The following is a 20,314-nucleotide window of genomic DNA, read 5'->3' as shown; positions in this document are numbered from 1 at the left end:
AAAAAAGAAAATTTAAAAAAAAAAAAAAAAAAAAGAGGCGTTTTGGGAAAGGGGGTGGCGTGGGGCGCCTTTCGCCATCGCGTCTGCGTCAGGCTCAGGATGGTCGGGTTTGCGTAATTGTTCATTAAAACGCGAGTGGCATCCTCTGCCACGCACCCCAGGGACGCGTGTTACAAATCACCGCTCCTCGCGCTCTCCATTTCTTTCCCCCTTATTATTTTTATTTTTTTTTTATAATTTTTCAGCAAAGTAACTAGTCAAGAGCAGCCTCTAAATAACTAAAAATAAAAACCCCTAATCTAGTTTATACATTCCGCGTCGCCACAGCCAAGTTTAACGTGCAAGTGTTCCCATGCCCAAATTCCTTGAGAGGAGAGTTTTTAAGGCTGCGTGGCCGAAATGGGGAGCATTAATCAGACAGAAAAGCACCTTCAGCGCGGTATTTGGGAGACACGGCAGCACCCGGCCGGCCTCTCATCTTTGGGTGGCTACAGCCCTACAGACCCGGCCTAGTGGATACACCGGGGGGAGAATATAGAGGATGGCAAAGTTCTTCCAGCCCAGAGGTGTGGCAGAAGAAAAGCCAGCAACTAGTCTTAATTATCATTAAACTCAAGCATTTAATTGGATTGAGAATTTATTTTTTGGGGTAGGGAAAGCTGCGTAAAGAAACATCCTTGAGGTTGGGTGAGGATGGTGATGCCCAGGAGCGTGTAGGGGGGGCAGACACCCGGCGAGGGGGTACGGGCCTGGGGGGCCCCTGTCCCCCGTAGCACCCTGCTCCGGCGCTGCCTGTGCCCTGCCCGCACGCCAGCAGTCCAGCCTGGGCTTCGCAGTTCTTCCAAACTGGGTAAAGGGAAGAGGGAAAGGAGGGAAACATCTGCAGGAGGTTAACTCGTGGGATTTTTGAAGTCGTCGCTACGCAGCTGCTCATCCCGAGGAGATCATAGACCGGAGGAGCCGGGGGGAGGAACGTGCCTACTCTACCCATTTACAACTCTTACTCAACCTTCATCTCTTTGGCAGCGGAGAGTTGTGATTTCAGTCCCTGGAACTCATGCTGGTACCGAAACAGCGATGCCATGAGGCAGATGGAAAAGATCCTGTCTGCTGCCGGGAGCCAGCGCCCAGACTGGGGCTGAAAGGGCTTGGGCGTCGCAGAGGCACCCGCTCATCTCCCATCTAAGTGTGTCCCGCGGGTTCCTGGCCCCTACCTACAGCTCGAGAGGGATAAACCCGCGTTGTGGTGAAGAGATGACACTAACGTCTCTGGTTAAGTGTCTCTACCAGGTGCTCTCCAGGTTACCAGCAGGGATTAACCCAAATCACTCTCACGTTAACCAGGAGCAGCTGTGTTCAAGGCTGCAGCCCTCCTCCCCGCTCGGGCCCTGCTTGTCTCCCAGGCTGCTGGCACTTGTGGTTGGGACTCATAAAATTAGTAACCGTGCAAAACGCAGTTTTAAAAATAATTCCAGCAAATGCCAGGAGGGAGCAAGAGTTAAGCCTCGCTCCTGGAAACGGATTATAATAGCAAAAGTTTTTACCAGTTGCACACCTGTAAGGTTCAGAGGGGGATGGCATTGGACATACTTTGCGGGGCATAATTCTTTATCTGAGTCTATTTTAATGTCGCCGCCACCCTAAGAAGTGACTATCTGCTGAGCAAAGCAGAGGAGCTGCCTCATTGGTTCCAGCCTGGCAGTGGCAGGCTGCAGAAAGCTTTATTTATAGGCTCTCAGGGTGTGCCCGATTGATTAGGAAGATTTCTTCGGTGCAGGGAGTGCACTGCTAACAAACATCTCGTGGAAGATGCCAGCGCTCCCCTCCCGCATAGCACGTTGAATTTCCCAGTGCAGCACCAGTCCGCCATGCCCAGAGGGGGCACGATGCGGGTGGCAGCTTCCCCCTCCCGCCCCCAGTTCACGTTTGCCTGTTTTGGGTGGAATAAAGCTGGTTTAGCCACTGTTGGACCATCGTTCAACCCGCACGGTTGACTCAGTTGACTCCCTGGCACTGTTTTTCCGTACTGCCAGGCCTTGCAAACGCCTGCCTGCCACCCTGGCTTCAAACGATGGTGTTCTCTCAGGAGGTTAACAAGAATACATGTGTTTGATGATTTCCTAAGTTTCTTTTTTTTTTTTTTTACTATTTTTTTCATTACAGACAGTCGCATTTTTAATCTTGTAGTAAGCCCTCTACATCTCTAATTATACATGGAGAGTATATTTCCACTCGACCCTTCACAAGAAGAAACCAGAGATTGTTATTCAAAACACATATGTAATATCTCTCTTTTACAAGCCTACATCAAATAGGTTGCTTTTCCAACGCAATGAAAAACTTGAAATTCATATGAATTTTAAAGGGTGAAGAGTGTGAACACAAGCCCTTGTAGATGAAAGAACGTGCTTTACAGTTATTTTATTCAGCGCCAAGGAGGTTTTAATACAAACAAGGCATGTTGAGTTTATGCTGAAGCAGAAATATATCGTAAAAATAAGATACTTATGACTTTTGTTGAGTGAATGCAGGGCCGTTTTAAAAGCCAGTTTGCTTATTATCGTAAGCTATTAAATTTGTTTCGTTTTACCACTTTGGCTCTACTCTAACCCCGTTTTAAAATGCCTTTCATGTGCTTTCTCCCTCTCATGCTAAATTGCAGAAGCTTTTGGGTCAGGGGAACGGGGACGTCACAACCGCCCTTAAGCTGCCTCCTTCTCTGGACCTTCACAGACAGCATCCAAATCCACAAGTACAAGAACATCTCCACCATCTGAGTCTTCATCTCACCTCCCATTCAGCACCCTCCCCTCCACCCTGAGCTCCCAAACCCCAAGCAGCCCCACACAGGACATGCTGGCCGTTGCCGGTGTTGAGATATGAGCAGAGAACCACGTAGACCATCTGCCCCACCAGAAAACTGATGAGTTCCTGGCGTCAGTCCGTCCTCGGATAATTACTCGAGGCAGCAGCTACCGGTGGATTGAAGCTGACATTTGATCTGATATTTTTTAACCAAATGCTTTTGGATTATGCCTTTTTTAAAACGTTTGGATTTTTCCCAGCTTTGCAAGTCTGTCTTTCCTGCCAGGCGCATTGATTTAGTCCCTCGTCTCCTAGAGGAGCCCCAGCCAGAGGCTCTCCCGTTCGGTTTGGGCTGTGTTTTAAGGGAAGAGCACAAAAGCGTGTCCTGTGGGTACTTTCAGCTGAAACTGGATCGTCTTCCTCACAGTGAATGGGTTTGCTGCCTGTACCTGTGCAGCCAGGAGCCCACGGAGAGCCCCAAATTAGACCCACAATTGGTCCAAGGAAACTGTGTGTTTACCGTAAAAGTCTGGCTGGGCTTTTGGGGTCGGGGGGTGGGGGGGAATTCTCTGTAATTGACTTCCACGCAGAGCTGACCGCTGTCATTATGCAGGAAAATGCTGCTGACCCACCTGCCCCGAGATAGCACAGGAACGCACAGCATCCTCCAAACACAAAGAATTTATGCTGCCCACCACCCCTAAAATGGAAAAGGGCAGCACTGAGATCAATGTGCATCAGTGTCCTTTTCCTGGTACGAGCCCTCCGTCAGTATTTCTAGTTTTTGTCATCCCACGGGCAGGAGAAACTCTGCCAGCATTTGCCTGGAGTCTGTGCTGAGCCCCAACACACACACACAAGAGAGTGTAAGCCTCCAAAAATCAGATGGCCAATAGATTCTCTGGCCCTTAAGCTGGACATTTTTAGTCAGGAGCTTTTTTTTTTTTTTAACCCATACACCTTCTATAAAGTTTTTTTTTTTTTGCCACACCTTTCATGGTCCCTGCTGAACTCGCCGTGGAGGTATTCTAATCTTTCATTACAAATAACACATCTGCCAGCTTTTGCACGAAGCGTAAGCCAAGTGCAATAGCTGTGGTTTCTCCTTCCGAAGCCTGCAGGAGCCAGCAGGATCCCTGGCCTCATTCACGTCACCGCCTTCACTCTAAGGCATCTTTAAAACATCCACCCTGGTAAATATTCCCCGCCCGGCTGTCCCCAGCGTGCCACGGCCCCGCTCTGGCACTGCCCTGGGAGGAGGGAGGGGAACCCACAAGTTGCCTCCACCCGGGGTGTCCCTTGGCAGCACCATCCCACCCCCCAAGCTTCTCCCCCCAAGCTCAGGATGGGCGTTACACCATTGCTAAGGGAAAAAAAAAAAAACAAAACCAAAACACCAAACCAAACCTGCTTTTTTTGGTGTGGAGAAGAGCCTGGTTTTGTCCTGCCTGCAGCATGCAGATACCATGGTGACAGACACCTTCCAACATTACGAAAGCAAACAGGAACTCATGAATTTGTGTTTTAAGGCCAAATTATATATAGGAGCAACGCACACTTGACATCTGTCGCTGCTTCCTATTAGTACCCTTTGCTTGATTAATCCCCCGCAGCCAGCCTAGCCCCCAGCTAGCGCTGGGAGGAACCGCTCACGCTTTCTAGGCAATATTGGAGAGATTTAACAAACTCCTGTGCAAGGCAGCCCTGGCCTGCTGCCTGCCCGAGCCGTGCCGAGCCGTGCCAGCCTCCCGCACACGTCTTGCAGTGCACAGGAGAGAGCAGGACAAGCCACACCAAGATCCCGCCGCCAGCTACCAGAGGTGACCGCAAAAGGATGGAGCCACAGCTCGGGGATGTTGGAGAATTCTCCTCGTCGCGTTCGTTGGGGTTATTTATCTGTGTTCCCAGGTGATGCTGAGAGTCCCAGATACAACCCAGCTGGCAGATTGGTGGCTCTAAAATAATTTCCGCAGACATCAGAGTAGGCAGGGGAATGAAAAAAGGTCAAATTTAAGCTTGAATGCTGCTGGGGAAAGGAATGTATCACTCATACAGAAGCGATGACTATAATGCATTTATAAATACACCCATGCGAGAGATTCTCTCCCTCATCTGTCCCCGTGCCGCCTGCTGCGGGCAGTACCCCTGCTTCTGCCATCTCCCGTGCACTGATGCTTTGGTTTAATTTTTACCTGCCTTAACTTTTCTTATACTGACCACAAGGTCTCACCTGTGAGATTTTCCCACTTCATGGGATTTCTGCTGTTCTGGGAGCAGCTGTGATCAAACCTAACCAGGGGCTTCTTCCGTTATCTTGTCCCAAGTGAAGGAGAAGAGGCTGCAGCGCTCTCCCTGCCCTGGGACACTGGGGTGGGATTTTACTCAGCATTTTGGTTATGGGGAGAATTTGAGCCCCATTTAAATGCTTCATGGCCCCTGGGACTGGCAGCGTACATCCCTACCCAGTAAATAAAACCAGAAAAGGAAGAAAATGAGACTGCTTTGCCTTGAGAGTAGCTGGGAAAGAGCCTTGCAGTGAAAATGCTTGAAAACGGTTCACAGTTCAGAGCAGAAATTCTGTGCTTGCTTCAGAGGGATAAATATTTTGAAAGAGCAGGTGCACGTCCAAACCGTTACCGCAGCTCTGGCTCTGTGCAGTGTGGCCCTCCACATCTTCACAAACTGTTAAAAGCTCAAGCAGCCAATCGCCCCTCGCGTGCTGCTGACTTGCTGCGTTCGGTATAAACTTGCACTGCATCTGGTATTTCAAATTTTTTTTTTTTACAGATTTACTACTGCTTATTCATACACGAAAGGTCGTCTCCTCTTTAAAAAAATCACAAATCACATCTTGCAGCCCCTGCACACTCGGATCAGCCCTATCATGGGCCCCAACCCTGACGGTTGGGCTTTGGGAGTCACGAGGATGCTGCATTGCTCCATGTTTCCCAGCCAGCCCCGTGCATCCCTGCAACTGAGACTCCAACAACAAACCCAACACACACCGCCCTTGAAACGCACAAAGTAATGCCATTTCACTGCAAAATGAACAGGGTGAGGTACTCACCTGCAGCCTGGTGGGGCACAGACTCCGGCCAGCTGCATCCCTCCCCGGGCAGCTGCAGCCCCCCTTGGCATCGCAGGAGGGCACAGCACGGGGCGGCTTATGTGGCTGCAAGCAAAACCTCTGTGGGAATTGGTTTTGTACGTTGCCACTTGGATTTGCAGGTTTAACTCTTTAAATTTAGCAAATTAATCCTTTGCTTAATTTAGAGGGGGGGATAAGGAGGGGAGGGAAACTGCATGAGGCAGCAAGAGTCTGAATGATTATGCTCTCATTAAAGCTCTTCTGCTGGCAGAGGAGGTAACGGAGGTGGAGAGGGATAATGGCAGCGTCTCAAAACTAATCCCCTCCTAGGCCACGTTCATCTTTTTTGGCTCTGTCAGGTCCCAGTTCCTCATTTTTACAGCAAGAAAAGCTGCTGGGACAGCTCATCCCCTGCCAGGGCTTCCCGAGTTCCCTCGCCGAGGCTGCGAGGAGCGCAGACCTCCCGCAGGGTCTTCCCCACGCCAGCAGGGTCACAGCTGCTGCTGTCACCACAGGATGGTTTGGGCTGGAAGGGACCTCAAAGCCCATCCAGTGCCACCCCCTGCCCCGGGCAGGGCCACCTTCCACTAGCCCAGGTTGCCCAAAGCCCCGTCCAACCTGGCCTTGAGCCCTTCCAGGGAGGGGGCAGCCACAGCTTCTCTGGGCAACCTCTCTGTCTGCGATGGCCATGCCAAAAATACCACTGCAACAATATAAAGGCTGCAGAAATGGCTGTTACTGGTGTCCTAACAGGCCCGTGAAGTCCACTTTGTCTTCTATCCTTTGTACAAATCTGAGAATAAAAAAAGATGGTCTTGCCCAACCTGGTTTTCCTTTAAATAAATTGCTAAAGGATGGAGGATGAACGAACCAAGTGGATGAAAAGGGACAAGGTTTTTAAACAGCCCCTCTTACATATCTCATTTAACTATTTTATATGCATCCCAGATCAAACTCAATGACAAATTCACATTCTGACACCCGGGGAATACTCAAAAAGATAACCGTGGGGGAGGAAGAGGGGCACACCTCCCTTTTCAGAAGCACTCACCATTCCTTTCTGCTTCTCGGTAGATTACGAAGGAGAAAACAAGGAAGGAAAAAAAATCGCCTTAAATCAAAATTATTTCTTGACCATTTTAATATGGTAGAACAGAAAAAGCCTGAAATCTCTTGAGATTTGTCATTCAGGAGACCAAAGCGGCCAGCCAGGATAACTAATTTTATTCCCAAACACTGTGAAATGTGCTGATACACACACCAGAGGGTTTATCACTGCTTCGGCAAGGCGAGGATTACCACCTGAATATATTGAAACTGAAATTATGCTGAAATCAGTAGGAAGGGAATACTGCCTCATTGCTTTAACAAAGGTGCGCTAAAGGCAATTACCAAAAAAATACCCTTCAAGGAGGAAATGGGTTGCAATTAAGTTATTACCAGCCTGGTGCTGGCGTTCCCCAAGGACTGCTCGGGTAATGGTTATCTCCCGACGAAGAGTTCTGCTTATCCCTTCTCCTTGAACGCCTCCTGGTGTGGATGTCCACCTCCTCCACCCCGCCCTGGCCACCACCATCGCCTCCACCATGACAGCACCCAACACACCCAACCCTCCCCGCTGTCCCTGGGGGTGACACGGGGCACCTCGGGGACTGGGAAGCTGAGATGGGTCGATGCAGATGTGCCTTAGAAAAGTCCCTCCTCCTCCCAGCCAAGCAAGGAATATGTCTTCTATCCCATATTTTTCCAACAAGGACACATTGGTGGGGCTGATGGACACTGGTGAGGTTGTGAATTCCTCTTTCCTTCTGCCCTCCATCCTGCCAGGGCATTCCCCAGGGCCAGTCCCTGTCTGGCAGGCACAGAAGGGCCAGTAAAACAAAAAAGCAAGGTCATTAGGGATCCTCCTTATCTGTCAAAAGGCCTCTGGAATTCGGTGTAATCATCAAGGCTGTGGAAGAAAAAAAAAAAATTGCCCTTTTATAAACTGGTTTTGCAGGCATGTGGGTAAGGAATGCAAGTAGGGAAATAGCTGAAATATTTCAAACGCAGGAGTCCACAGCAGCCCTGCCGCATCTTAATATTTATGTCTGTTACTCTAAACGCATTAACTCACAAATTTCAACATGAGCAGAGGAGGTTACTCACTGTTTCCGCACAGAAACCCCTCCTGCCCACAATCGCTTGGGCTTAACCGCTGCGGCCCTACAGAGGTGTGTGGGGCGAGGGCTGCAGGATGGGTGCAGCGGGAGGAATCAGCCCCTTAACGAACCTTCGGCGAGGAGACTGATGCCTGCTTCAGAGGCCTCTGGTTCTCGTAGCTGGGGATTGAAGGCAGCTGTTAAACCGGGGAGCACAGCGCTCAGCTCCACCAGTATCCCAGCAGGTTTCATCCTGGCTGGCAGAGCTGAAGCTGGTGACATTTAGAGCAAGAACCAACATTCAGGAATTCCTCGTGTTACACCCCAGGCAATCCAGCCCACTACCTGATTTCAGGCTGAGAACTTTTTCCTAGGACCATAAACATCTTACAGTGAATCATTTTTTTTTTTTTTTCCCAGACCTATTAAACGAGACCCACAGAAAATGGTTTAGAAAATTAAAGTTAGGATATTCCTTACACAGTCACGCAATCCCTTCTCAAGCGTAATCTTTACCAAGAAGTTTTACCGTCCCTTCACCACTCGTTCGGTTCAGCTTAGGGGTGGATTCAGGTTACACATCAACAGGCCCAGCCTAAAGCAGCCAGAACCTGTGATGCAGAGGGAACCGATGCACTGGGAGAGAGGGGAAGGTGCAATTCCTGCTGAAAGAGATAATTCTGCAGGTGCCCTTCAAAGGGTGGGCTCAGGTTCCATCAATCTGCTCAATTACCATTTAATTTTGAGCCTACAACTGTTGCCGATTCCCAGTTTCCAGTCAAGGGCAATTATCTTTTGTTATTTCTTTGTCTCTGCATCTTTACGAGCCCATATACATTTAGATGCAGTTCAGGTTTACAGGAGTACATACTGCTGCTTTGCTTCCCTTTCCTCTAATGATTTATGATATGCTTAATACAGCCGTTCGCAGCAATGCAATATTAACATAACAGCTCAATAAACAGACTAAGAAGGAACTGTTCTTAGTTTGGAGTTTTTTTGTTGCCTTTTTTTTTTTTTTTTTCCTTCTGAATTTCAGGGACAAGATGGAACTCCCTGCACTGCCTTCTCCTCCACAGCTTTGCCTATTTTTTATTTTGCTAGAGGCAGCACAGTGCTGGGTGGGGTGGGGATGCCCCCTCTTTGCTCTCCTTTCTACTTTGGCTGCTGAGAGCTGTATTATATATTATTATTATATATATATATATATATAATATATTAAATACAAAGGACCACCGACCCATCTCTTGCGTCCAGGGGCAGAGCCAGCAGCTCCCCCAAGCACCTCCCTGCAGTTATCCCCAAACCCTGGCTCGGGGTGCTGCACCCCTGGGGGAGCCCCCTAGCAGCAAGGGCAATGTGGGAGCCCAAAGAGGCAGCAGAGGGTGTCAGTGCCCACAGCTGCGTGGTCACAGATTCCTTCCGAGCACGGAAGCAGAATTGCTTTCCGAAATGGATGTGCATGTGTAACAGCTGCCCGTTAGAGGGCAAATTTCAGTCAGGAAGATTTCCCTCTGTCATCCCTTGGGTTGCAGGAGACTAAACAGATTGCAAATACAGAAAGGCCAGGAAAAAAAACCTTATCTGCTATCACACCCAGCAGCTCTGCACTCATTCAAAAGCCGGTTGCTGGCTTTTTACCCACTTGGTTCTGCAAAACCTACCGAAGAGCTGATGGCCATAGATTTCTCATGTACCACATTAGAAATCTGGTCACCCATCGCTGGGATGTATTTCGGTACTCATCTGTATTCCAAGTAAGAAACGTAACTTCAAAAAACCTCCAAACCCCCACATGACACGCAAAACCAGGGAAAATAAAATATGTAACTACAGCAAATGTAGCTGTGAGGAAACAAGCCCTCTTCCCTGATGATGAATTATACTTCGCTTGCAACAGATGCAGCTCTTTATATTTGTTTTCTGCATAAATCTACATATTAGCCTGAAAGCAACTGTACGTGCTTTGTCTTGCCTTGGTTCCATCACTCACTGCTCTTTTCAGCTGATTATCTTCGAGTGCAGGGCTGGGGCCTCCCAGTGCAGCTTTGCTCTGGCAAAGGGCCCCGTTTTGTGCCTTTTCCAGCCCCAAAATCACAACGAGGGAGCAGGTGGACATTGACTACGTAGTGATTTTTTTTTTTTTACAGATATTGCAGAGATTGTGACCTTTCTTTTGCCCTTGGTCATTGGTTCCTGCTGATGGGGATGGCATCTCCCGAGCTCTGAGCGATGGGGAGAGCCCTAGGGCTTACAGCGCCCAAGGAAACAGGGAGGACCAAGCCAGGATGGGTGCTGTGCCTCTTACCCAACTGCTCCGAAAACCACAGGTCTTGTTCTATCATCTATAATTTATTGCATGGCGCCAACCAGACAGGCTTCCCTGGAGCTGGGATGGCCGGTGAGGATGGCTGCTGGCGTACTGCAGCGGGGCTGGCAGCAAATCCCCAGTGTGGATGGACAATGGGTTTGCCGCAGGGTCTTTATTTCTCAAGAAATCTAGAACTGGGAGCATGCATGGGGTGCAGGTGGTGGGAGGAATACTCTGCAATCACAGGCAGAAAAGGTGAAAAGGATAGGTACTGAATATAATTATCTTATTAAATACCGAGCTCATTTTTTTCAGGTTTTCTTAATCTCATTGAATGCCATTGGTGTCAAGATAAATTATTTTTAACTGTTTTTACAAAATGCATGTGATGAATTTATGGTTTTCCCTATAGGACCTCCTGAAACATAATTCTCTGAGAGAATTTCTTTTCCTCTTCTCTAAGGAGTCTTATTTAGTATCCGTGCACTGGAAATGAAACAACGAAGCAAGTAAACAACTACTGCAGCGTATCATTAATGGGAGAAGCCTTGTCCTACAGCCATGGTGAGCATCCCTACCCTCGCAGGCAAGAGTCTTGCTTGGTTTTCTCTTTTCCAGGATCGTGTCTGTGCTTGCCAGCCTAAGCAGCTCCCGCTGTCCCGGAGCCTGGTGACTGTCCTGTGCTGTGGGAGGGAAGATGGCTCTGTCCTGCTGAGGGGCTGATGGGTGGGCGCTCGGGTAGAAGCCAGGTGCAGTGAGGGGTGGCTTTGAGGCTGAATTAAATGACTGGAACAAGCGTCTGCCCGTTTTACAGGGTGAAAGCATTGCCTACAAGCAGCTATGGGGTGCAGGGACGTCACCGGCCCTGGCGACAGCAGAGAGGACGTGGGTACCAACAGTGCCCGCTCCCTCTGAGCCTGTGAAGCCATTTCCCATCGCAGAGGATGGGTACAGACATTCTTGCCTGAAGGGGTTTAAATAAGGCTAAGCTCTCACAGGCAGTGCTGAAGGCTGGGGGGGTGTTTGGAGGGTCCCAGGCACCTGTGGCTGTGCCACCCTGCCCAGACGGGGCATCTTCCCGACCCCTCCCCTTGCATGTGGCGTCAAGTCAAAGCCATTTCCACGGCAGAAAGGCCCCCGCTGTTTGGCAGGGACAGAGAAACATGTGTTGTGTTTGGGTTTTTTTTTAGCCTCGTGGAAAACTGAAAATTGAAAAGCTCTGCTTCTGAAAGCTCTCATTATGGAGCAGCAGGTCAAAGGGGCGCTGCTGAACTTGGTGCACAAATGCCAGGGTAGGACAGCGAAAAATAGAAAGCAAATTGGCATGACCTATTACTTCAGAGAAAAGATCTATTTCTGATACATGCGCTTTTTAAACAGAGGTATTGCTAGCTAGTCTCAGGCTCTAACCCACTTAGGCGAAGCTTCAGGCACACAGCAATGTCGCTGCCAGCTCCTGGCTGCTTATTCACCAGTGACACACTGGCATGATGCAGCAGGACACAGCAAGACGGATCTGCGTTGTCACAGAGGGACCAACACGGTAAATGTTAAAAGGCTGGGTTATTGGGGTAATTTCCAGGTCTCCAGGCTACAGCTCTGGCAGGTCACAAGCCGTTAGGTGAGCTCTGAGCTCGCCTGGGATGGGATGGGAAGGCACAGCCCCTCCGGTCCTGGGGACAGGGAGCTGGTGGCTGCCAGCAGATGTGCAGGGGACACTGCCACGGCCGACACGTGCTGTGCACACTCAGCAGCATGCTGCCTTCTGCATAAGGTACGCTGACAGGCAATATAGTCCTTTAACTTCATCTGAGACCACGGGGCCAGAGAAGCCTCCTGCCCACAGCCACGGAGAGGATTATCACTGACATAAACGCTCGGTATTCCCTGACCCGAGCCCTGTGCTGCAGCGAAAAGGAAAAGCTCTCAGTATAATGGAGAGAGATGTTATTGCCGAAGGCATCTCCCCCTAGTCCTATTCCCAGCAAGGCTTCAAGGTGTAGACTGAAAACTGAGATCTGGATGCTGGTATTTTGGCTCAGCAATTGGCATTAGGCTTATGCTGTGTCTGATAGGAGAGGCTGGCGCCCAGACAGACGGCAGATTCAGTTCCCTGCAGTCATTCCAGGATAATATCTTGAACAAACCAACTGTATCTATTTAAATACCTTAATAATCAACATACCAAGTGCAGAAGTTCAGAAGAAGTGGTAGATTTAATCCAGCTCTTGAGAGCTTTATCTGTTTATTTTACAGGACCCTTTGCAAGGCAGAAACTCCATCTTCAGCTATTCCTAAACTGCAAAGTGGGTGGGTTGGGTATTTCTGACAGTGCTGCAAGAAAGCGTGGGACCAACGTTTGCGTTCCTCTGCAAAGAAAGCTGGGTAAGGCACAAAAGTACCTTTCAGCAGTTGAAAGCCTGACCCTCCAGTATAGAGAAGAAAAAAAACCTGAAGTTAGCTCCCGAGACCGACCCAGACCATAAAAAGGGCAGGACGGTGTAGCACATCACTGCCGCGGATGTTTATGTCCCCATGGCTTGTACTGCAGCCTGGGCTTCAGCAATGGCCTCGTGCTGCCAGTTTTCCCGCTGGAAATGGAAGTTGGTGAAACAGAAAGTGAATAATCCTCTTAGCGGGGCTGGCGCCGGCTTCCATCACCCCGGCTGCGCTCCAATTAACACCAGCGGCTAAGCCTCGCTGGAGGTTTTGTTATTAATTACGGGAGAGAGGGAGAACTGAGCGTGCTTAGTGCATGGCTGCTTGGGCTGGGAGAAAGGACAGATCCTAAAATAACTCACAGGGAGAAAAAAAAAAAAATTAACGCCTTGAAAGCAGTACTGAATTAGCACTGTCCCCCTCCGGCCACCCCAGTGTGCTGATGACTGGTCCCCGGTGCCTCTGCTTGTGCTGGGGCTCACTACAGACACCTCTGTAAGTCAGGGCCTGGGACGGGCTCCTGAAAGTCCAAAGTTGCCTTTTGATGGGGCTGGCAGGTCTGGAAACAGCCCTGAGGTGTTACCTCAGTCCTGAGAGCTGGCGATGTGACCGGTGTTTAACTTTTGCTTCGTCCCCCAAACCGAATCCCTTTCCCATCCATAATGCAAACCCTCCACAAAATACAGCCCAAGAGTGGCTGCTACGTCAACGGGATTTTTCAACTGTTAGCTAGCCCTTGTCACTTTTGCAAGTTGACATTTAATCTAGAGTTATTCTTTCCAACAGAGGGTTGCAGAGTACCTTGGTCTGTGTCAGTGCAACTTCAGGGGTCTCAAAGTTGCACTGCTCTCAAAGGAAAAACCTCGCTTGCTTGTTTTAAACACAGAATCCGGTAGTTTTCAAGGTTCTTCCTTCTGGGAAAAAGCAAGAAGCCTCCCCAAACACACAGATCTTCTGCTCCCTCCCTCTAGCCCAGCCGGGGAGAGCTGGATCCATCGCACCCACCCCGGCTGCCACCCAGCTGGTCTCTGTGCCCCGGGCACTTGTCACCGTGCTTCCTGAATAACTCATTTATAAGTTTTAGCACACTTGATAGCTTTTTCATTTAACAGTGAAAACCCGTAAGTAATGGGAACGTACTTAAGATAAAAGAGGCTGGTTATGTTAAATGGGGAATTGCTTCGGTAGGCACAAACCAGCGCTTTCCACCAGACTGCCAGATAAAATTGCGTGCGTCTCTGAAGGGACACGATGCTTAAAAATAGCCTGCTTTGTCACAAATGCTTTTTAAGAGAGCTCAAGATTGTTCCACACCATAGGAGGAGATTTTTCCCTCTTCTGCTCTGAGTCTTTTGCAGCTTTTCGGGCAGAAGGAAAATATTGCTGGCACTGAGGAAAGTGCAATCCGGGCAGCCCAGGGTTTGCTGCGGTGAAGAGGATCACGCCAGGTTGCCCAGCTCTGGCCACACGGATGCCCTGTGAGGACGGCTGAAGAAAGCACTTCTTTCCAGAAATTGCTTTTTCTATATTTCCCACGCCCGGAGGCTTTACGAGAAAATCCAGACCATGGCAGGAGTGTGGGCAGGCACGTGCGCCCCGGCCAGGTCTGCCCGCAGCTCCTCACACAGGCAGCTTCCTCCCCTTATCACATTCGTCGAAACAAAAAGCGTGTAATTCTTACATTGCAACACAACTGGGAAGAGATTAGCCTCAGAATGAGATTAATTGAACGGGAATTAATAAGTGTGCAGCTCTTGGATGCTGGGGGCTAGAGAAAATGAAAATAACTCTTGCGGAGTTGGGAGGAAGAACCCCTTCAGGGCTGAGGCAGGATGGACAGATGGACAGTACGTGACACTGGGGTCCTCCCATTTCAAGAGTATAAAGCTTATTAGTGAAGCTGGGTGCTCTGTGCTCCTCGGGATCCCGTCTGAGGTCAGAGGCAGAGGTGGACAGCCATAGCTGCCTACAATTCCCATGAGGAATGACTGCCGCAGCCGGCTCCTTTTCATTTTTGCCGGTTATTAAGGCCTCCGGACAGACGTGGGGAGCAGGGCCGGGGTGGATGGAGGGGCATTGCCCACCTCCTGCCCCACACACGGCTCCCTCGGCACTGGAGCCACGCTCGGGTGGAGGGAGCGTCACATCTTCTCCCTCTCAACCCCCTGCATGACATCCTTGGCAGTGGCATCGATGTTCTGCTCCAGGACCTCCCGCAGGGCTCCGAGGGGTGCTAACCACGCCTGGGGAGCAACAGCCAGCCCTCCCTGCAGCAATCCTGCTCTAGAAAATGCTCAACAAACATCAGTACATCCGCGCCCTTATCTCTGGAAAAGGGGACAAGGCAGGAGCAGGGACAAGTCGTGCTGTCAGGAGCCCCAGAAATGCCATTTCCCCAGAGCGTGCGGCAGGTTTGCAGAGATTCAGGACCAGAGCTCGGCTTTGCAGCCTCCACCCCTCAGGTTTTCACCGAAATGCTGCTCAGGAGCCCTCCCCTGTTTCTGCAAGTTGTGTGTGTGCATCTTCCCGGAGATCACACACAGGGAGCGGTGGCGTGCAGGCTGCGTTCCGAGGGAGCACATGATTTTTCCAGGCAGTAGATAAGTACAGCATCACTTCCACTCTGTGCACAGCTCTGGTGTGGCTGGGCGTCATGTTGGGGGATGTGGGGTAGGGGAGAACTTTGTAGAGTCGGGCTGATGGATGGACTCGACGATCCCGAGGGGCTTTTCCAACCTGAGTGATTCTGTGATTCTCCTCCATGCACGGTCCTGCCAGGGCTCAGTCTTGAAGGTGTTTCCTCCCCTCCCTGCAAAAGTTTTTCTAATTTTTCCTGGTTGTGGAGGGCTGACCATGCCGGGGGTTCCCGCTGGCCTCCCCACGCTGAGCAGAGGCCACCAAGGCAAGGCACAGGCAGAATCGTTTTCCCCGTGAGCAAGACTAGAGCCACGTTTTCTAATCACAAACTGAACTCAAAATGCTCCAGCTGTTACCAAGAGCGTGGTTATGTGAATGTGTCTTGTCCGAGTCATTAAAATGAATTAAATATCACTCCTACAGCTCTTGGCAGAGTGGCCAGCAGTACCCTTACACCAGATTTCCCCACAGGACCTCAGCCACCCTGAAGCTGTGGTGCCGTCTGAGACACTAAAGACCCAATTTCCTTATTTTTAAGAGCCCCAAGCGTTAACACCCTGCTGAAAGAAGCCAAACACACACCTTGTCAAAACCTGTTTAAAACAAATCCAAAGGAGAACAGGTAGGGAGGGGGGGGGGCTGCCTGCCCAGCACCCCAAGCCTGGGGTGGACACCCCCTCCTTGCTCTGCCCTTCCCCAGGTGCTTTCTCTGCTGCCACCCCCTCGCCACTGATACAGGACAGACCCATGAGACACAGCGTGTGCACCCAACAGCTCCTTCCCTCCTGCGGGGAGCAAATGGGGGTTTCCCCTGATGCAGAGCAGCACTTGAAGCCAGATTCCCCTCCAAGAGAACCAGGGAGGGACCCCCAGAGCCAGGGCTGAGCTGCAGAGGGGCTGCACACCCCAGCAGCCCTCGGTGAGCCCCACGGACTCCTCTCAGCCCACCTACCGCTGGGGCAGCCACTTCTTTCAAGATGCTGAGTCACAAACAGAGCCAAACACCAAAAATAACTGTAATACCTGCAGCCCCTCGCACTTGGGAATCGCCAGTAGATTTTTGCCTGTCTGAGCAGAATGTGTTGCGACGAGATATCCAAGTCTCAAAAGGCTCCTGTGAGGCAGTGAGATGCTTGCAGGGTCTCACTTACACCCACAGCTTAAAAACGGTGCTTGAATATTTCCCTTTAAAATTTCCAGACAAACAAGCTATCTTAAGGTCACACCAAGAAACCTGTTAACTGCCCTAGATATACTCTTTAAGAAAAAAAAAATCAGTCCCCGTAAAATTCATCAACTAAATCAAGCTAAGGTTACAAACATCGACTGAGGATGAACTAGGATCTCAAGGATCCAGTAGATTTGCTGTCGTAGCTGGCGCTATTGCAGATTAATATAAGATGCACCCACAAACGTTTCAGGCTGCTGATCAGCAGACTAGGAGTTGCAATACATTTGATTATGCAAAGCGCTACCTAATACATTTTGCTGCGTCTCCCCCAACATCTTTGCAAGCTGCTGAAAAGCCGCAAGAGATGGGCTCAGGCTGAGCTGGGGCTCTAAAACCAGAAACACTGACTTTTAGTTTTCTCCCCAGCGCCTATAGAAATCCTGCTGGGTCTGAGCTCGTTCCGACAAGGTACAGGATTTTTTGTACCCACGTTATAGCAAAAGGGCTCAAATCCTGATTTTCCTGCTGCGTTATAGTTTGCAACGCTATCTGTAAGGTGGCGAGCCAGATGGGCAGTGACACTCGCAGGCATTCAGACTGGGTATTATTTAAAGGATCTGTCTCCCAAACTGAGTTTCTATGGAGGTGGTTAAAGGAAGAAAAAAAAAAAAAAAAAAAAAAAAAAAAAAAAAAAAAGAAAGCAGAGCTCAGCCTGAACGCGTCCGATTTGCAGCGTACTCACATTCATCTTCCACTCCGGGCTCCTCTTTCAAGCCATTTTGTGAGAGATCCCAGCACTTGTCGGGCCAGGCAGAGCCCCACACCGCCTGCCTACAGCTCCGCTCCCTCCTTCGCCTGCCTGCCGGTGGCCATTCCTCCGGGACTCGCCAGTTGAGTTCAAAAATAGACTTTTAATTCATTTGGCATCAAAGATTCCGGCTTAACTCTTCCCAGCAGCTGTCATGTCCCACCGAAGGAGCTGTGGTGCCAATCGCTTCCAATATAATCTCCTCTCCGAACGACTAGACGGTGCTTGAACTCGTCTTAACCCCCCGGATGGATGGAGATCTCTCCGTAACGCCGGGAGAATACGATGCTGCTCTTTCCAAAAGCCTTCCCTTTTACATGCCTCGACCTTGCAAGGGAAATCCTGTCTCATTTGAATTATTCATAATGCTCTCTGTTCTGCCAGCTCCAGCGCACATTTTCAGTCATTAATATGTCATGACTTTTTATCCTTTTGGACTTTTTTTTTTTTTTTTCTGCTACACGACTCGCCGCTTTCAAAATAACCCAATCGTGGCTATGTTAATTAGCATTCAGCTGATTTACTAAATAAAAAAAAAAAATATGACTCCATCCTAATGCACGCCCTTCCTGGTGGGAAATACCACTTGAGCAGCTCCGGGAACAGGGATAGCGCCGGCTGGTTCTAGCTAAAGCAGTGCAAACCATGTTTGGAGCTCACACTTTTGGCAATATTTCCCAGCTTGCGAGCCTGTCTGGTGATGGAAGGCAGGGTAGGCTTCCAGCATCATGAGAAAAAAACCCGAGGAAGGTAACCATGCTGTGAACTCGATAGAAGAGCTTCTTTTCATCCTTTTGAAGTAACGCTGATGGCAAAGGGTGGTATTCTTGATGAAGGTGGCCGGGCTGGGCTCTGCTCCCCGCGGTGCTGCCTTGGTGGGTGCATCCCCCCAGCTCCCACCAGGATCTAGCCCCGGAGCTTTGCCCCGTGATGCTCTCTGTGGTGATCTCAGACCTGTCCTGGAATCTGGAAATGAATTAAATTTCCTGGAGGATCCTCATCCCTTCTGCACAGAGCCCAGCCGGAGCACCGGGTGCCTGAAGCTTCGCCGCAGCGGCCGAGCCCCGCGCTCCCCTCCGGTCCACTCTCTCCCCCGGACAACACTTATTAATTGAAAGTCGGATGGAACAATTAGCCGGTCGCCAGGAGGCTAATGCTTCTCTCGGCTCCTGCTGCTTGACTCAAGGTTGGAAGAGCTGAAATTTCTCTCCTGTTATCTGAAGAGCGAAATGACATTTCAGCAGCAGGGAACTCCTGCCAATAAAATCGCAGCCTGAACTCATTGCTTTCATTATCCCTTAAATTATTTTCTGTACTTGATACGGGCTTATTGCTGAATCTGGGCTGTGTATATGGAAGGAGAAGGGTGAAGGGCACCTGGCTGCTGCCCTGACCCCAGCCCCAGGCACCCCCAGCCTCAGATGCACAGGCTGCTGCACCTCCAATCTAGCTGAAATAGGAAGAGATATAACCCACTAATTTCAACAAAATTCCCTTGTTTATGGATTTTCCCTAGGAACCCAAACTGGTTTTATAAACGGAAACGCAGCGAGAACCTGAACCATTTCGCATCACAGCGCCCGGGACAGATGGACACTCTCATCCCTACAGCCTCTTGCCCCACAGACAGCTTTGTGGAGCTTTTCTACGCTCCCAATTCATTGCGACCATATTTTATTTTCTAGATAATAACCAGCCAAGAGCTGAGGGTGTGCAGGCAGAGGCAGCGGCACGGTGGGAGCCGGGGGGGTGGCTGGGCGAGCACCCACCCTCCCCGCAGCACCGTGCCTGACCTCTCACCCCAACTCTTTGTGCCAATACTGGCATTTCACATTTTATTTAAGCTACACAAGCACTGTCTACCTGCTCCAGCTTGTAATTATGTGACAAATTACTGCACATTTCCCAACAGCTGAATTATTATGGTATTTTTGTTTGTTTGTTTGTTTTTTCCTGCAAAGAAGTGAACATTGTAAATATTTACACTTACTTCTACTAAGGCTGAAAGCGTGAAGCTGCACTTTAGGACAGACTGTCCTTTGCTTGAGCAGGAGACGACTCCGGGATCCGAAACTGTGGGAAACTATTTCTCAGAGTTTAGTGGGACTCTTGAAATCACTGGTTGTGAACCCGAGGTAATTTCTAACCAGCGTGGCTGGGAGCTGCACCCTAATTCTCCTGAAGCGATTAAAGGCTGGATGTGTGCGTTGGGCTCACACAAACAGCAAAGCTTGGTCCCCCTGCTGAAGTGTTTTAGACTTGAGTCCTCCGTCTAAATCCGAGTGGCAGTTGCGCTGGCTTATTTCTGACTCTCTAGCACCGGATCTACTAAGATATTACATATTTCAGTATTTTCTAGCATGCAATTAATCCCTTTCACCAAATGCTCCCAACAAATTACAGTGACCTACGCATAAAGTGGTAGCAAGTTCCTTCCCTGGATGGTGGTGAGGGGCAGCAGGATGGAGGCACAAACCAGAGACACCGTGCCTGGAGCTGCTGGGCAGAGCTGCTGGGTCGCTTAATCCCCCCTTTCCAATGCAGGATTAGGACTTTCTCTAACAGGTTTCTGCTAATTCCTTAAGAGACTGGAGCACAAACAAATACATCTCTGCAAGCTCAGAAGTTTTTCTTGATGCAGATGCTGTCATCCCATGCCCACCCTTTGAATACATCTCAGCAAGTGCTCAGGTTCCCCAAAATAATCCTTCTGAAGCAGGTACGAGCACGTTGCCTTCCTTGCTGCCTGCACAGAACACAAAGCCCGTGCTGCCTGCCAGTGCATCTCAGCGCCTAAAGCAAGGAGAGAGGGATGGGCTGGGCAAGGGTCGCAGGCAGCAGAGCTGTAGCTGGGGGAAGAGGCTGTACAAAAGTCCAGCCTGTCTCTGGTACGCTTCCCCCCCCCCCCCCCCCC

At 49.9% G+C, this 20,314-nt stretch overlaps 1 protein-coding gene across 1 annotated transcript in view; it reads right to left on the bottom strand.

Annotated features, from left to right (window-relative positions):
* Nucleotides 1-7,227: 7,227 nt before the first annotated feature.
* Nucleotides 7,228-20,314, bottom strand: part of IQCJ (IQ motif containing J) — a 178,256-nt gene continuing 165,169 nt past the window's right edge. The window contains 2 exon segments of the mRNA XM_026854949.1: nt 7,228-7,844; nt 17,335-18,654. Coding sequence (XP_026710750.1) covers nt 18,532-18,654 — 123 coding nt within the window. The 3' untranslated portion in view covers nt 7,228-7,844; nt 17,335-18,531.

The sequence above is a fragment of the Athene cunicularia genome (assembly GCF_003259725.1).
Source record: "Athene cunicularia isolate RWA chromosome 9 unlocalized genomic scaffold, athCun1 chr9_part1, whole genome shotgun sequence".
In the NCBI taxonomy this organism is placed as follows: domain Eukaryota; kingdom Metazoa; phylum Chordata; class Aves; order Strigiformes; family Strigidae; genus Athene; species Athene cunicularia.
This window is presented reverse-complemented; position numbering and strand designations above follow the sequence as displayed.